The sequence below is a fragment of the Platichthys flesus genome, chromosome 12 (assembly GCF_949316205.1).
Source record: "Platichthys flesus chromosome 12, fPlaFle2.1, whole genome shotgun sequence".
Classification (NCBI taxonomy): Eukaryota; Metazoa; Chordata; class Actinopteri; order Pleuronectiformes; family Pleuronectidae; genus Platichthys; species Platichthys flesus.
Window position 1 is genome coordinate 10,171,743 of NC_084956.1, and position 18,027 is coordinate 10,189,769.

Below are 18,027 nucleotides of genomic sequence, written 5' to 3' on the forward strand. Positions count from 1 at the left end.
TTACCCCCCCCCCCCCCCCCATTGGCACATCAGTGAGCTGTTTATTTCTCCCCGTTAGAAAGGGGGTCAGAGCCGCAGACCGTTTGGTCTTGCTGAGCAGTAATCTGAAAATGCCTGTAATCCTCCACACAAGAGCCCTTCTGGAGAGCGCGGTGGCAGAGTTGAGGTGTGTATGGCCTCGTCTCCGTTTAGCGGCCATGTGTCTGACCGAGCCTGACACGCAACCGGAGCCTTACAGCTGCCAGGACACACACTGAGAGATGAGGCACAGTAAAGCTGCCCTGGTCACTCACTGGAATAATTATGCCATTTTTCGCCCTAAACAAAGCCGAGTGCGTGCAGGTCACTGAACTTATTCAACTCAGTGTTAGAGCAAGTGGGCAGAGCTGGGGGCCAATGGAAATCACCGGTTTTGTGAACATGCCATTATAAATTCAGGGTGTAAGGAGAGGCACCGCGCCTGAAATTTGAGATCAACAAACACAATCAGACACAGCTCGATAACAACCGTTTGCTTGGCAACAACATCAGGCATCATGCAGGCGACACTTCTAAGTGAGGTCATGGGAATTTTCGCACAGGATTTCTGTGACGACAAACTTGCACTGAAGTCTCTGCAATAAAAAGGGAAAAATCCTTTAATTACTCCACATGATAAAAAAAAAGCACTGGGACAGAGAATATGCTCAACTGTGGGAGGAGGCTTGTGTGAGCTCCTTGAGTAGGGCACCTGCTCAAATGTTGAACTTGCCTTGAAGGAGGCCAGATCACGTGGTTCCCCGAGGGTCGGAGTGTGGCTTCTCGTGCACGTCGTGCGTCCCAGCTGCACTTCCAGGATGTAGCGTAGACCCGCGACCAGCTGCGGGGCACGAGCAAGACGTGTTACGCGCTTTTATTTAAAAGGGTTTAAAATGTATGATTAGCTTAATTGGCCGATGTGACGTTCAAGATTTCAAACTGTTCCTCTGCGTTGACTCTGTTGAATTCGAACACAGAACGTGGGTCCCGTTCACTGGCAGCGCGTGAGGCTGAGCGGGGAGGAACTGTCCGGCGGCGGGGAGGACGCGACCGGAAGAAGCGAAAACAAGACGAACATCTCAAAGCGCAGCGAGTTGCTTCTTCGAGTGAAGGATGAGGAGGAGAGTCCCGGTCCCACGCGCGGTTTAAACACACCAAGTAGACGCGCACCTGTTTCCCACAAGCTGATTCAAATGCCCGGGAACCTCCACCAGCAGGAGTCAGGCTGCTGCTGGGGAACGGGCTCGTGTGTCTTCATCAACTTAAAACATATAGACAATTTAAAGTGTGACACCTCACACTGTTGTTGTTATTTTAAGAAGCATGAAGCAGCGGTTCAGTCAACCACCACGGTGACCACATAAAAGATACAAACAATAATCATCAACCAGGATAAAAGCTCAAACAACGAGGTGTCTCCACCCATTTTTTTAATCATTAATTATTTATAAAGAGCTACTGATAATACATCAAATTATTCATAAGCAGTTTTGTCAACTTTTGTTTTCCAATACTGAAAAAGTGAATTTATTGTTATTGTTCACAGACACACAACTCCTTACTTAACTTAAAATAAGATACACAAATAAAATCTTTTATATTAAGATATAACAACATATTAAATAAATTCACAGCCATCCAACTCTTTACAAATTCAAATGATCACCAGGAGAGATATACACTTGTGTAGCTGGCTACCTTAAGGCCTGCTGCAACTTTACAAGCTGATCAGGCAATATGGCAGTGTCATGCAGTGTGTTTGTCTGCAGCAAGCCCGAAGGCGTGTGAAGGCAGAGAGTCAACTGAATAAAGCAAAGTACAGAGAACCATTTGTAGAGATTTTATATTATAAGACTAAAGATCAGTGCAAAACCTCCACTGTAATGTTGAGTCTTTTCCTTTTTGTTTCTTCTTTCTGCCTTAAGGAGCAACATACTGTTAAATGTCTTATAGACCTTAGTCAGCATGAAAGAAAAGATTATTAGAAATAAAGTTTGTATTTCGTATTTAAATTAGGAAAGTCTCCCATCATTACGGACAGAACATCCTCTGGCATTGATGATCCAGAATCCGAAACCACAAATAGGAGGAACTAGTATTTTCTTTACTGATTAACCTGTTGATTAATCTTTCAATTATCAAATGAAACGTCTTGTTTACTCGATATGCTGCAAATATGAAAAAATCCTGCAGGAGGACTAGTTTCAATATTCAGAACAACTACACCAGACATAAAGATGTGAATCCATTCTGAAATGTAGACTTGGAAATGGCACCGAACAACCTAGCAGAACTTTGGTAGTTTTGTAGAGATCATCATTTACTTTAGTAGCAGAATAGAAATACTAAAAATACTCAGTTACAGAGAAAAGCATATTCATAATTTTACTAAGGAAAGCCAAATTTACTCAAGGTAATTAACTCGATCAATATTGTTGGTGTAAGCAGAATTACCTTGTTGTAGCTTGATTAGGTCAAGCTAATCTAACAAATGAGTTGCTTAATCAATAAAACCACACCATACTGTAAAAATTGATCCGTATAATTTGTGAAAATAATATAAATAATATAAAACAGAAAAATACCTGAATAGTGCAAGTGAAATACGTAATTAATTTGGGTAAATGCTCGTACAAGTGCACAATGAACTGCATTACTGCACTGTACTATAATGTACTGTACTATATTACACTGTACTATAATGTACTGTACTATATGAGACTGCATTGCAATGTACTGTACCAGACTGTGATTCAGTATACTTCAATGTACTGTAGTTTATTGTACTGCAATGTAGCATACTGTACTACATTGTAATTTGCGATACTGCATTGTACTGTACTGTAACCTACTACGCACGTGTCTCTGTTGTGGGCAGTCTCTCTCTCTCTTTCTCTCGCTTGCTCTCTCTCTCGCTCCGCTGTGTTTTCAAACGGACATAGAAACTTGTAGAAGGTTAGAACTTCCTGTTCACTGTCATCATTAAAACTACTAACACTGGCTTCATATTTTCTCATTAACAAACTCATAACGTGGCGCCTGCAGGTCCGCATAGGCCATGACACTGTTGTTCTTCTTTAAGCGTCTTCACCGCTCATCCCTGTGCTGCCAGCGGCACACAGCAAAGAGTGCTCTACCGCCTCCTGCCGGCTTGGAGCCTGAAGTGACTTTCAACGAGCTGCTCAAGACAAAATGCCTTTTTTTAAAAGGGCCGAATTCACCTGATGTTACATTTCAATTTCAAGTACAAGTACCTCAGTGTACAAATGTGGAATATGGCCGAAATGGCCACTAAATGCAGAATAGCAGGCTTCCTGTTGAGTTTTTCAAATTGCACCCATAGATTTTTTGTTTGCCTGATCAATCGATACATGGGTATCGATTTTTGTGAAGATCGGTCAATGTGAACGCGTTCTGGTGGTCTCGGGGGGCACCATTTTGCCACACCCATTGAAAATTTCTCCAGAATACGTACATTTTCACCACTTTCTAATTTTATACAAATTTTGGTAAGAATTTGAACACGTTAAAGCCCTAAAAAATGAGTTTGCTTGAATAATAATAACTAGTTGATGGGGAATATGTCATTTATTTGATCACCGAATATAAAATAGTAGGCTTTTGCATGAATTTTCAGACTTATATTAAATTAAATGTGTTCCACACAGTGATTATTTTTAGCCTGACGTTGTCAGACCCACAATTCTAGTCCTCAAATGTTGTGGGCGCGGCTAAATTCGTCTGGCATCCAGGCTAGATTATTTTAAGACGTCAGAAGTCAAGGTTGGAAACTACTTGGTTATTCTCTAACAATAGGTTTATAAAGCTTGTTAGATCATCCAGTATCTAAAATCAGATAATGTTAAAGTGCCTTTTAAGTAAGGCTGTCCAATATATGTAGTAAAGTAGAAGATACAATGGTTTTCTCAGAAATGTGAATCAAAAAAAGAATAGAATGATGCAGACACACACACACACAAAAGACAAAAAAATGTCAATAGGGCCTCACTGTCTGTCAGTGCCCGTCAGTGTCCGTCAGTCCTAATAATGAAATCCTAATAATGAATGATGAAATCCTAATGAAATCTCGATATCCTCCAGTAAAATGTCACTGTAGAGACCAGTAAACTAAGGGGACACATATGAATCATTATTAAACTGTGCATCACTTATACCTGATAACCTCAAATATACAATATAACAAGTTACTACAATGTGGGGATATTACAATTTATAAATGCTATAATAAAGAACTTATTTAGTGACATGTTAATCTATTTTAGTGTATATCTTTATTAGGGAAAAGATTTGAGAGACCAAATAAGAGAGAAAACTTGCAACGTCTTTGAACCACCATATTCATTGGGCTACTACCACTATGGACCACCACCCTACATTTGGAATGAGGTCCAAAAATCTTTAAAGTTGTGCTCATTTATTTCATTAAGGGAATTCTCAAATCTTATCTCATGAACAACTGACTTCTCCTGAAGTGATTGTAACAGTTGACTGAACCATAGTATTTTATTGAATCGTCAACATTGATTGTTTACCTTTTCCCTTGTATTACTTTATCTATATATATATATATATGTATATATATGCATATTTATTTCATTCTTATTTATTTTTTCTTTCAATGTATGAACTCTTCATTGTACCCTCGGCACCATTGTAAATGAGGGTCTTATTCCTCAATGTGTTTTCTTAGGCTTAAATAAATAATCAATATTATGATTTAAACAAACAAATATATAAAAATATATAATGTAGTCTTGCATATTTCGTGTGGAAATTTGTTCATTGCAAAAGTTTATTCTTTGGAAACACTGAATTAAATGAATGAGTGACACACAGATGCAGATCTTTCTGTATCTTTAGGCTCATTTTTATTAAAATGTTTAGTACATTTTCAAAAACTTAACCATGACTTTAAGCGTTATGTCAGTGTGAAGATTCACTGCCATATATTAAAAGTATTATTTACAGGAGCAATTTTCCAATATGGTGCGGCATTTTTTCTTGTGTAATTTCACAAAACTTTTTATTCTTTAAAAAAAAAAGGCAAAAATAATGTGTTTAATGTAATCCTTTGTTTCTCTTTATTCTAAATTTAAAATCAAAAGATGGATTTTAGACAAATTGAAATTATTTTATTTAAAAAAGTAAATATAAACCACACACCTTAAAAAGCCTATTTTCTTTCCTTATACATTTTAAAATGCAGAATTAATTTACATGGTTTATTTTAGTGTTGAAGCATTTAAAAAAAATGACCGAAATCAATTCACTGAATAATGATCTTGTTTCTTGGTGAGATGTCAATGTGTTTAGAGCAAACAAGCAAAAATACATCTATATGAACCTAAAGTGGGACTCACTCCAAGCCAAAATAACTCCCATTTATTTTGACACAAAACATATTTTAAACACAATAACTCTCTAGCATGACGGCTCCATAAGAGCAAAAATAAAGGCTTAAAAAACAATTCCTTGAATGGAATGTAGTGCTGGGTCAATTGTTTTCATGGTGGCTAATACCAGTAGGAACGCAGGGAACAGAATACACGAGAAACAGCAACTGAACAGCTAGAGAACAGAGATACTTGGACTAAGCTACTCGTTAGTGGATGAAGCCGTTCTTGAAAAGGTTTTGTTTCTCCGACACAATTAACAAGTCTAATGTGAGTGTTTTGGCAAAAATGTGAGTGTAATATTGATAGTATGATATGTCCTCTGCATTAAAGCAGCAGTTCAAACAGTTCTAGGGTTGTGATAGTTGTGCTCATGAAGGTCAGACAAAATCAATGCCTTGTTCAAATACTCTGCAATATCTGTAACCCAGAAAACGGTTGTTCATAATTAAAAGTATAATAATCATTAATGAAAACACAATCCAGCTGCTTTCTTATTTTTTTTATCTATATCTTCACCCCATCTTAGGTAGCGTCACATCTGAGGTACCAATCGCCTTCAGAACCAGAAACAGCCCTCAAGCTTGTCCAGTCAAAGGATGTTTAGAGTAAATAAACAAATGTGAACCAGGGTTTGTCCCATATTTTTTTTCTTCTTTTCTTTTGGACTCTTGACGGCAGCAGCATGGTCACAAATAATATCTGCCAACACTAACCTCGGAAATGAAGGTTTCTACAACATGCTTAGTGTGTGTGGTGCTGGGCAACGGGAAAATATAGCCCCTTAAAAAGAAAAAAGTAAAAAGTAAAATGACAGAATCCAGAATCGACCCGTTTCAAAGTAAGTTTGTGGCTCAGCAGAGAGTCTGTATAGGAGCCAATATTGGATAAGTTTAGTTCATCCTTTAACAGAATGAACAACAGAAACATATCTTTTTGTAATCCGGAATAGTTCCTACAACCTTCGGTAAGGTTTGTTAAAGGGAATGGAGCAGAAGTGAGCAATGATGTTTTAAAGGGATTCTCTGTCTGAGTGCCTGAACAAACGACTAATGGAAACATATTGTTTTGTGGCACAATGAGGGCAAACATTAAAGACTCGGGTTAACAAACAGGAGTGTTGACAGATATGTTCGGTTACCCCACGCTGCCCCATCTGGATGATTTTGAGGGAAACCCCTGGTTTGTACACACAACTCCATCTTCAGTCAGCATGTAGTCCATTTAAACCATCACTTGTTCCTACAGGGAGATATTCTCCGGGGAGAAGAGAGCTGCCAGGCCTAATGCCTCACTGTTCTGTACATCCTTGTCGGGCTTTGGCTTTTTAAAGAGCGATGGAAGATTCCGTATGTGAACCTCCTTCCTGAACTGCTGGCACAGAGCTTTCTGTTGGCAGGGGAGAGAGAGAGAGAGAGAGGGGAGGTTAAACAGAGCCATCCGAGATCCACCAGCAAGAATTTCATTAGACTCATTAGACTGTACAGCTCCTGTTGAGCTGCTGCATGTAGGATTTACAACACCGCCAGAATCACTGTGCTGTCTTATGGCCTGTCTCTCTGGTCATTTCTTATGTCTGTCTCCAGTGTGATATCAAGGAGAAGCACTGTCCTCTAGTGGCTAATGGTGACATTACCCCAACAGTTCCTGCGATGAGCTTCTTGAACTGGTCTTTCCTCTTTTTCTCTCCAACCTTTTGGGCGTTGGGGTCCACAAGCCTGTGATCATACTGGTCCAGAGACTCCAAATTGATGTTTGGGATCTGGGTCATTACGGTTCTCAGCTCCGTGTAGCGAGGCCGCTGAAGAGAGAAAGGGGCAGACCAAGATTTTCTCAGAAATGAACAGAAAGTGAACATATTATACCCATAAAAGTAGAAATATCAACGTATGAAAGAACTGCTTAACCCCAGGACTATAGAGTACAATTTGAAGACATTATCTTGGGCATTTGTTTTACATTTTATGACAGTTAATAGACAAAACAATGGTAAATAAAATTCAAGGCAAATTGATGGACACTCATTGGATGATTGTTAATTGCACTCCTAGGTGACCTGGAGTATCACAGAGTCAGAGTGTAACTCTTAGAAGTAAGTTAGACCAAACAGTAGGTAGAGTTAAAAGTAGAAATGGGAAGAAGAAAATAAATTACTGCCGTTAGTCTCACCAGGTTTTCATAGATGAGCAATGCCAGCTGAGAGAGGGTTGAGTTGCAGACTTCATGCTGCCCATGAATCTGAAGGCCTTGAAGAACACTGGTATAAAACCATGTCACTGCCTCAGGTAGAAGATTACCCCCTACAACCTAAAGACACATTGAACAAGGGAGGAAATGTTTAACATTAATTTAAGAATTTAAGATATTTTTAAAATAGCCTTTCAAATCACATCTTTATTCAAATTGAAACTAATTTAAAGCTGAAAAAATAAATGACTGTGTACGATTGTGTCAATGGCGAAGCAAAAGAGTCTAACCCAGCTCTTTACTAGCTTTAAAATAATAAAAAAAAACATATGTTTAAACGGGCCAATGGAGGCTCCGCTATCATGATGAACATAGACATACAGAATAACACAATATTGACAAGATCTTCTCATCGGATTTGAGGCTAATAACAAAATGTTTAAAAAGCGAAGAGTGAGAGTATTGTCTACCTGCCGCAGAAGTGTCCAGCAGACCATGGAAGCAGTGCGGTGGCAGTTGGTGGTGTCCTTCCATGACAGTGAGGTGAAGGCCAGGGTCAACAGGGACATGTAGATGTTCTGGGGCAAATAAAAGGAGTAGTTTATATACAGCATTCAATGTGGGACTGTAAATGTTATGTGATAACACTGTAGGCTGACCTCGTGCTTCAAAAGGCATTTTCCCAGCTCTGTCAGCTCCTCTGTGGGCTGGGGACACCCCATCTGCACCGACTCCGTCATCATGTCTTCCTCTAGGTACGAACAATTCAAACAAAACGATGAGATGGTCCTGAGAGTAAAAAACAGATATAATCCATCCATTGATTCAAACTTCATTCCATTTCACTCTCACCTTCTACTTCCTCCTTATTTGCTGCTGATTCAGGCACTTTTCTAGCAATGCAGCTCACGGCTAGAGGAGAAGGAGAAAGTATTATGGCCCCATAAATACTCATATCAGTAAAAGCTGATCAGGCAGTTGTGTACGAGTCCTGGAAATCCAACACTTCATATTTTTTAGTACCACAGAGAACACACCATCAAAAACCACACTCTGCTCCACCTTGTGATTCATTTCAGAGAAATCTGACAATGAAGTGAATTTAAATCCAGTTTACGATACAAAAATATTTGAACATTTACATGAGTTGTTGATTTTAGAGTAAACATTTTGTCAACAACTCCCCCATATGCTTTCAGCATAGACTGCAAGGTGTGAGTTTTAGCCTTATTTATGTTTGCACTTTCCTCAACTGAAACCAGTTTTAGTTTGTGTAGCTGGCAGAAAAGAAGTACAACAGCTGTATGAAGGAATAAGCCCTAGGCTTTACCTTGAGTATAGCCAGGAAATGCATATTGCTGTAATATAACACTGTACAAGTTCTTTTTTAGCACAACAATGACCACATGTATATGGAAATTGAGCTTCGCCACAGGCGATGATGAAAACTTACAGAGAAGATCCAGCAGCTCTCTGGTGAGCAGCCGTACCAGCTGTTCCTCCAACATCTCCTGGGTCACCTGGCTCTCCTGACACACCACCTCCTCCTCCTCCCCACTAAACACATAAACAGGTCATCAGTCCACATATCCATTTTATAACTAGCACATGATGTGCCAAATAATTAATTCACATAATGTTCACCACAGGCTCCAGAGTTGCAATACAAACACTCTCCCATTACTTACCTTACAGAAGTCCTCTGGTTGATGACCTGCCACTTACTGTTGAGTCTCTGCAGTATGAAGCAGAAATTAGTCTGAGCATTATCCAAAACAAAATGCTGTGGTTACGTGAATGCAGTGAATCTAGGGCTACATCCACACTAACACATTTCAAACTGCATTTTAAAGCTACAAGCATCCACGTTATTTTAGCTCTGTATCAGTAAGAATCACGGTGTGTACCACCATGCATCCCTGGAGTTTTCCAACTAAAAACAGGGCCTGCAGCGTTTCCAACCTTTTGGATTTAGTCACTTGGATACTCCAGAGTAGTCTGGACCGCAGACGTAAACATAGCAACAGTAATGCATTAATGCAAAACTAAAAGGTTTAGTGTGGTTGTAGCCCCATAGTGTGTAGAGATCCTGACCTGCTGCATGTAGGCAAACAGAGGGCCCAGCAGGGGGCAGAGTAGGCTGTTGTAGTACTCCTGAGGACATGATAGCGTCAACTGCCTCACAAACACACGTGCACTTGTTAAGGAAATTGAAAGTTGATATGGAGCAATAATTCAGATTTGTTTATGTAGAGTAATATCAGCTGGAATGAGTCTATAGAAAGATCTTGTACATAGATATACATCAACAAACTACTGGCTTAAGCATGGTGATAAAAAAGGTAAATGAAATGGAGCAAAAGCAAATAAGGATATGAATCATGGGGCGAAGTCTGTGGTCGGGCACGTGGTCCAGGGAAACAAAAGCAGAGCCGGCTATTTCTTCAGCCAACCTATCAATGGTGTAGAACTCCTGTTGCAGGGACAGACCTACATTTCCCAGGATATGGAAGCTACAGAGGTACAGAGCGCAGAAGAGGAAATATTATTAAATCTGCCCTGGCATGTGTGGTATAAATAATACTAAAATAAGAACTACTAAAAACTATAACAACAAATCTCACCAGTTGTCGTAGACTGTGGATAAAAATCCCTGCATGCGCTCCAGATTGCTTCTGTACACTGGAGAGTCGTAAATATCCAGCGCAGGCGGAGAGAGACCTGGAGAGAGAAAACACAAATTGAGAAGGTTTATCAACAGATGGTTTTCAGTTGATGGCTTAATGTAGGCGGAAACATGTACAGAAGGCTCCTCCTACCCAGGACCACATTTTTCTCTTTATCCATCACATCGTGGACCCGAGAGAAGGTCTCACTCAGTCGAGCCATGTTCTCTGGCATGAACAGACTGTTATGAGTCCTGTAATGTGGAGGAAATAAGAGACAATGTTAAACACATTGGTAATTGTTTGGCACCAACAACCCAGAGACAAGTCATTACACTACAACATACCATACGCATAATGTGTGTAAATGATATGATGTGGTTATATAATGGGACACCTGATAAGAGCCAACAGGTTGGGCAGCAAGAGCTGAAACTGTGCAGTGCAGGGGTTTCTGTAGATGGGGGCCCCAGCGGGGGAGGAACCCACGACAAAGCCACCAGCCTTGGCTTCCTCCAGGTCTGCAGGCCAACGCGCCCGTTTCACCACCCCCAACATGGCATACAAACAGAAGCTCAGCTAGAGGAGGAACAAAAAGGCACGGTCAACATACACCAACACATATGCACCGTATTAGAATGCAGATAGTTACGTTAAGCTCAAAACACTGCCAAATTTTGTGACTGACATATTCTGTATAACAAGTTATTCTGTAGGACTTTATTGGACTGATATTTGGTCAGACAGTCAAAAAACGGTTATGTGCATGTTAAATACATTTCAAATTGTAAAAACTCTGTTTACGTTGTGTCCTATTTATTTTAAACCGCAATGTTTTGTACTTAAGGGTGATTTTTCTCAGCCTTTACACTAATACACTTACTCGGCCCCTATTAAGACCCGATGGGTCTGTATCTGCACTTTGCTCAGCCACCGTCTGATCAGCTCCAACAAATGTCAGGAACACGGCAGGGTTACACAGCACACTGAAACAGAAAGGATAACATTCAGCTATTTGTCATGAGATTAAAATAATTTGCATACAATTTGAGCGAAATTAGAGAGAAATCATACGCACTGTTTCATCTCATCTGACGTCCATTCTGCAACCACTGACGCCATCAGCTCGTCGAGAAACGCCTTCTGCTTCGCAAAGTCTTTGAACTGGTTGCTGATCAGCACCATCGATTCCATCAGTGACGATTTCTCCAGCTGAGTCAGCGCGGAGACGCTGGAGAACAGCTTCTTCACGTGGTTGTAAAACATGTCAAAACAAGGCTGGAGAGGGGGGGGAAGAATCATCATTGAGGAGTCACAAAGATATCAATTCCTAATCATTCACTAGCACTGCAAACTTCAGGTGCATATTTTGTGGGATACAAGGTTATTTACCAGGATGAACTGTGGGTAGTCCCGGCAAATTTTGATGATAGAAGAACAGGCGTGCCTCCTCACATTCTTCACAGCCCTGGTCCGAGGTGTCTGAGGATGTCAGTTGGTGAATATTTATATTTTTTGGGTCTTGGACATGAAGAATGATGACGATTTTTTTCTTTGTTAGGACGACTCACCTTAGTGTCCTGACCGATCTCAAAGGTTATGGCTTTAAAAAGCTGTCGGGACGAGAGAAGAGAGGGAAATTAAATGTCTTCAAACCGCTAACACACACTAACATCTGGCTTTGGTCTGTAATGTGAATGGATAATCTCCCGCGTCAGATCGCCTGCAGCTCCGATTGGCAGTGAGGAAAACTTGACACCTCAGTGAACTTGTCAACGTTGCACCTTTTCCAGAATGACATCATGATGGGCATTAAACTTCACTGCATCGGTTCGTAAAAAGCCATAAGGGTTTGTGTACTAATTATTTTTGACATCTTGGGAGCAGAGTGCAACAGTGATTTTATTCTTCGTACCGTGCATAATGCAACCCGGGCAAGAAAGCAAAAATACTGCAGTCGCTGTAGTTGTTTGACAGAGGGACTGAAGTAAAACATAATAAGTCTAACCACTGTAACGTTGTCACTGGTCTCCATGGTGCTTTCTTCTGTTGTGTTTCCTGTCAGCATGTTTGGGCTGTTGAACATGACTCACCAGGGGGGAAAAAAACTAAGGAAAACTCCTGTTATGGGAAATGAGTCAATCGCCTTTTTAGCAGATTTACCCACTCTAAAAAAAAAACTGTGTATACCTGCTAATGTCAGGGTTAAAGAGGAATTATAACCAGTGAACTATTTAATATGACAACACATGCATAGTAGATACACATATGTATGAAATACAGCAACCAATTATGACTCAACTGACCTTGTAGAGGACCTGTGGCAGGAAGTGTGGTCTGTGCAGGACAAACGGGAAGAGGGCCGAGACGTTGGTGAGCACACAGGACAAAATGAGCGGGTCTTTGGTTTCATAGTCCAGCACGGCCTGCAGCAGCTTCATGCTCTGATCTATTGGCAGCTTCTACAAAGAGAGACGGCAGAAAGAGGTGTCAAAATAATCCACATTACATCTTATCTCTTATTCCAATGCTGGCAGTTGCCGCTGTTACCTCCTCTTCCAGACTTTTGAAGATCTGTGTGACCATGCACTCCATGAAGACAGTCATCGCATCCCACTTAACCACAGATGGAGACAGGAGGGAGCACAGGCCCTCTGCGGACTTAGCTGGTGAGGTGTTAAGATGAGAAGAAAACTTAATTCGCTGCAGACACAATTCATTAACTGTCTAACCTGCAAAGTTAAGTTGTCTAATGAAAAAAAAAGGTAATTAACCACATCTTCCACATACAGCTAAGATACATAATCACAGTTTTATCACTTCTATGATTCTTTGATCAGAACACACACTTACATGTGATATCCCCAATATCAATAGGGCTGGCAATCTGATACTGTAACCATTCCGCTGCTATCTGAAAGGCCTCCAGGGGAACAACACGAGATGCGCACCTCACCACCTCTCCCTGCTGCGCTCGAAAAGCTGTGAAGCACAAAATCAAAGCATTAAAAACATTGTGAGACAAAAATCCTAATTGTATTGATCGGAGCAGGAGTACCACTACAATACTTACAATTAAAGAAAAAGTTGAAGTCCTCGTCACTGTCAAAGTCCACACGGGAGTACTCACAACTTGGACTATTGTCTCTCGATGGAAACCCAGCCTGGATGGAGAAAAGGAGGATGGACAAAAACTTTATTGACAACCTGTGAGGCTCTCCTTACTGAAAAAACTGTTTTGGGCCGCTTGTATTCGCAACAGTGTTCTTTCTGGCACTAGACAGAGCTTGTGACCATAGGTGATGGTTGGTACGGAGATTGACTGGTATATCAAAAGCTCTATAACGCCTGCTTCCCTGCTGACCCACCTGTCCGTCGGTTTAAAATCCGAACAACAATGCCATGCATTTCGTCTTTGCACATTTTATACAGAATGCTGAGACAAAACATAGGCACAACATTCCTCCCTGTAAAAAAACTTCTGTCCCACCTTGACAAGGTTGGTCATAGATGCTTTGAGGTATCTGACGGCCATCTCCTTAACGACCGCCTCCTTTGATATCGTCTCATGTCTGAACAAAGCTCCCCAAGTAGCAAGAGTGGACGATTTCAAAAACTGCACAGAAGAGGAGGGGTTCATAAGTGAAGAGATCAAACACAGCTTATAAATATTCTGTTTACTCAAATACAGTCTGTAACAATGGGGTTTAGATCAGCTGTCATCTCACCTGACTGGAATGTGTAGTGAAGGATAAAAGAGCTTCCATGTACTTGCTGAGATTTGTAGGGATTTCCACCTCTGCATCTGAACCCTGTGGACACAACAGGGCATTTGCCAATGATCAATCATAAACAGGTCCAAACAAGCGAAGTAAAAAGGATGCTTCTGGGATTCTACATAACGTTTGTGTAAAAAAATAAAGCAGAGATGAAAAGGGGACGTGAACAAAGGAATTTTTGTAGAAACAAATTAGGATAAACTCACCACTAATGGGCAGAGCTGGCCTCCGAGAGCGCACAGCACCTGACACAGCCTCTTCAGAAAGATGTAGCGCCGCTCCACCACCTCCACTGCTCTACAAGTGCACATATACACACAGGTCTATAAGTCACAGCTAGACGTTTAATAACTTGATTTGCATCTGTGCTCCACCATGAGGAAATACTTCACATTACTTACTGGGATTCTGGGGATATCTTGCATATCGCCAGTCCATCTGCAGACCTGTCGCCAGACAATCACAAAGCATTCAGTAAGAGTGAAAATGAAAATGGTAGGTTTAAATGGATGACGGAGAGAAGCAGCTGTACTCACTGAGCCGCAGAGAGGATGTAGTGTATGGCCACATCATCAAAGAGCAGCATGAATGGCTTCCTATCCTCCAGCTTGCCCTGTGGCAGAATTACACATTTGGTTATACATTGTTTATTATTATCCAATAAGCCATGACTACAAGAATGTGTATCTAGGAGTTTTTTTTCCCAGAGGTTTCGTCATTATTCAATGTTTCTACTACATTGATGACTTGAGAAAGCCAAAAATTGCCAAGTTGGTAGATTGTCAAAGAGCCCAGAGAAAAAAAAGAGTCCACACTCCTCGGTTCAGGAGTTCTGGGTCTTAAGTCGAGCGTTTTAAGGAGCCACATGGCAGCACTGCAGCTCCGGTTCTGCACCATTTCTTTCAATGACTCACAGACTTGCTTTATAAAGAATGTCATTAAAGTCTAAGAACGCATCAAGTGACTATCTAAAATAGAAAAAAAGACTTTACAGTTATAACATAAGTTCATCATTAAATCTTCACTTTTCCCTGTTACTCACCTTCCGGCTGATTGCGATGAGCAGACACTCTGCTGCCTCGAGCTGCAGCTCCGGCTCACTCAGCAGCAAACACAACATCTCCAGTAGATGGCAGTTTCCAGAGGTGATGTACACCAGCGACACCCAGTCGATGTAGCCTGCAAGTGTGTTCAGCGTAGCTACAGCGACTCGACAGTGAGCTCTGGCCTGTGCGTGGAAAAATTACGGGAACTAATTAATAATCAATTTTACAAGAGGATCATTATAAAAAGCAATTTTGTAGATGATGCTGTTCACTTACTTTCAGTTCATGTCCAGGTATTCCTTTCTGGATTAAAACAAAAACAAAAACACAAATAGGTCACACAAATATAGAGTAACTTCACCGTTACATGTTTAATTAAAATTGTCATAAGGAATCAGCTACTTATTTCTACAAAATAAAAGGTTGACACCGCACTGACCAGTCTACGATAGTCCTCCACGTTGAGTTGCAAAATGGCCATCATAAAACTGAAGATGTTTTCCATGTTTTGGGTGAGCGTCTGCTGAATGTCTCTGCGTCGCTGTGCGGGCAACGCTTGGAAGGTGATCACGTCCTCGGCCAGCCTCAGCAGGATCAACATCACCAGCTCGGTCTGGGCCTCCTGTGGAAGGTGCAGATGAATTTGTAATAAATTAAAGTTCAGCTTCAGTCCACAACAGCAGAATTCAAGAGCTTGGTCTTGTGATGACGGTTTGCTCCCAAATTGCACAAACCCCTTTTGCTCTGAGTTATAAAAACGTAATAGCTGCTAAGATGATATGATGAAGGCTGTTATTTTAATGCATGGGAGTAATTGTATAATTATACTCAAACTACATGCAAAGTGCACCATATAGGTAACCTACCCCTTGGCTAGTGAGAGCCTCCATCTCTTTCAGCATGTCTGGCCAGTGTTGAGGCCATTCTCTCTTGATCATTTCCACTGTGATTCGGGACAGGACATCTTTGATATGGCTCTCCTCCTCCAGGATAGAATGAGTACCCTGATGAGACACAAAACATGCATCAGAGAGAACTGTCTGCAACCTTGACATTTTATTTGAGCCCAGAGACAAATTATCACGTGAAGGAGAGAGGAGCGCTACTGGTGTCCCTCAAACCACTGGTGCTAATGGAAGGGAGTGCATGTCAAAAAGGAATGGCATGAAGAATCCAGGTCCAGGCACCCAAAGTAACAGGCCTTTCTTTTTCCAATGGGTGCATCGCTTTATGCCTTCATCAGGGTGTATCACAGCTTTACTTATGGCATCCAATAACTATTGTACTTACATTTGATAAGAGTTGCATGGCACACTCCTTCAGCTGCACTTTCTCTTGTTGCGGCATGTTGTTCCATCGGAACCTGCAGGAGAAGCAGAGTTTCTGTCAGATGTGCATTTTTGGCATTTGATTATATATTGTACTATAAACGAAATCATTGAGTCACACTCACTTGATGACATGCTCCAGAATTTGCAAACCAAAGTGTCTCACTACAGCTGGGTGGGCTTTGTCGGCTAGTTGTAAGCCGCATGGGACACAGAAGGAGTTGGTCTCTTTAAACTCCTCATAAAACTGCAGGTAGAAACAAAGATTGTGTTACAGACGACATGTTTTAAATGATGCTGGAATCAACCAAATCTCTTCTACGTGTTACACGTCAGCATCTGGAGACTACAGCAGCATCTGTCTGAGCGAAGTTCAAACATAACACGTGAATTAAATAAAGCTAACCTGCTATATAGCCCTTTAAGCTAGGCGCGACGTTGCCCTTAGCAACGCAATGTTAACCGGTCATGTACAATTAGCTCCGTCAGTAGAACGCTCACCGACAGTCAGTGTTACAGCCTGTCAGCATGTCTGTGAATGAATGGAGGTGGATCGACAGTGGTGAGGTGATGACTGTGGAATCACCCTCCACCTCTCACAACATCTGGCCATCATCTCTGCTAATGCAGCTAACGTTAGTGAACACAGTCGGCCCGTGAGAGTGATGGCGTTGCCACACGAAAAACACTTTTATTGCACAACTCGCACCACAACAGCTGCCACATGAGTGACGAGCTAGGCTAGATAGGAGCGATGCTAACAGCCCACAGCGATGCTACCTTCAGGGCCTCCAGTCGGTATATCTGACTCGTTTCCGCGTCCATCATCACGTTCACAGCTTTGACGAGCTGCTCGCACACGGCAGCCACCGGGTCGGCCATGACTTCAGGTCGGGTCTGACTCTCTGTGGAGGAAAAGGCGAACAGCTTCCTTATGCAAAATCGCCAGCAAGTGCAGCGAGCCGCGTTCCCCAACGTGTGATCAATGTGCTACCGCTTGTCGAGGGTTTGAGCCTGTCCGCTCGCCGTCGATGGGGAACTCTGGGAGATGAAGTTGAAGCGTGACTTTTTTTTCTGAAGATCGTCTATAGGCCGACAGAGAAATCACTCCAGAAAACCTATGCAACATTCTTCCCATGTGAATTTTCATAAATTACATTTATTACAAAACTCGTGCTTGTGACACTGATGTTACATTGTCAGACAACTATCTTCCCTTAAAGGTTGTTATTTTACAATTGAATGGATAATTTGAATATCTTGTCCTTGTCAAATGTATTCCTCTCTCAGAAAGAGGGCAGTTTATTTGGTGTTGTTATTTTTACATCCCTTGAAAGAGATGATTCTCCTCACGGTCAGTTTGGAGAGTCGCAGCAGCCAAAATCCCTTTCAAAATAAAGAAAAACCACTGGAACCCTAGTTAATGTGTGTGCATGATAATAAGCGTGTGAACGCACTAAAAGAGGATCTCTGAAAACATTCTCAGGGTTTAAAAAAAAGTCTATCTAAATCTATTGTTTTTTCCTTCTATATCCCTAACGTTAAATGCAAATAGTGTCCATGTCTTCCTCAGATTTAGTTTCTTTCTT

At 41.3% G+C, this 18,027-nt stretch overlaps 1 protein-coding gene across 1 annotated transcript; it reads right to left on the minus strand.

The window, feature by feature from the left end:
* Positions 1-5,399: 5,399 nt before the first annotated feature.
* Positions 5,400-17,693, minus strand: LOC133965963 (exportin-5). Its single transcript, XM_062400591.1, has 33 exons — positions 17,219-17,693; positions 16,564-16,685; positions 16,401-16,473; positions 15,977-16,114; positions 15,550-15,732; positions 15,387-15,413; positions 15,107-15,292; positions 14,601-14,677; positions 14,466-14,510; positions 14,271-14,361; positions 14,014-14,097; positions 13,776-13,901; positions 13,359-13,449; positions 13,139-13,267; positions 12,836-12,951; positions 12,592-12,747; positions 11,857-11,898; positions 11,678-11,767; positions 11,364-11,563; positions 11,169-11,271; positions 10,683-10,864; positions 10,439-10,539; positions 10,244-10,340; positions 9,996-10,132; positions 9,714-9,811; positions 9,308-9,354; positions 9,073-9,176; positions 8,472-8,531; positions 8,279-8,370; positions 8,090-8,197; positions 7,602-7,739; positions 7,069-7,233; positions 5,400-6,821 (listed from the first exon to the last, which is right to left on the minus strand). The coding sequence occupies exons 1-33, from the start codon at positions 17,318-17,320 to the stop codon at positions 6,675-6,677; spliced, it is 3,657 nt and encodes a 1,218-aa protein (XP_062256575.1). The 5' UTR covers positions 17,321-17,693; the 3' UTR covers positions 5,400-6,674.
* Positions 17,694-18,027: the final 334 nt, after the last annotated feature.

What these genes read in the sequence shown, in the direction of transcription:
- LOC133965963 (XM_062400591.1), bottom strand. Translation starts at nt 17,320, where the DNA reads ATGGCCGACCCGGTGGCTGCCGTGTGCGAGCAGCTCGTCAAAGCTGTG. An exon ending in AGAGAAAAATGTGGTCCTGG is followed by an intron (nt 10,341 to 10,438) that starts GTAGGAGGAGCC and finishes TTCTCTCTCCAG; the next exon opens with GTCTCTCTCCGCCTGCGCTG. An exon ending in AAATAAGGAGGAAGTAGAAG is followed by an intron (nt 8,371 to 8,471) that starts GTGAGAGTGAAA and finishes GTTCGTACCTAG; the next exon opens with AGGAAGACATGATGACGGAG.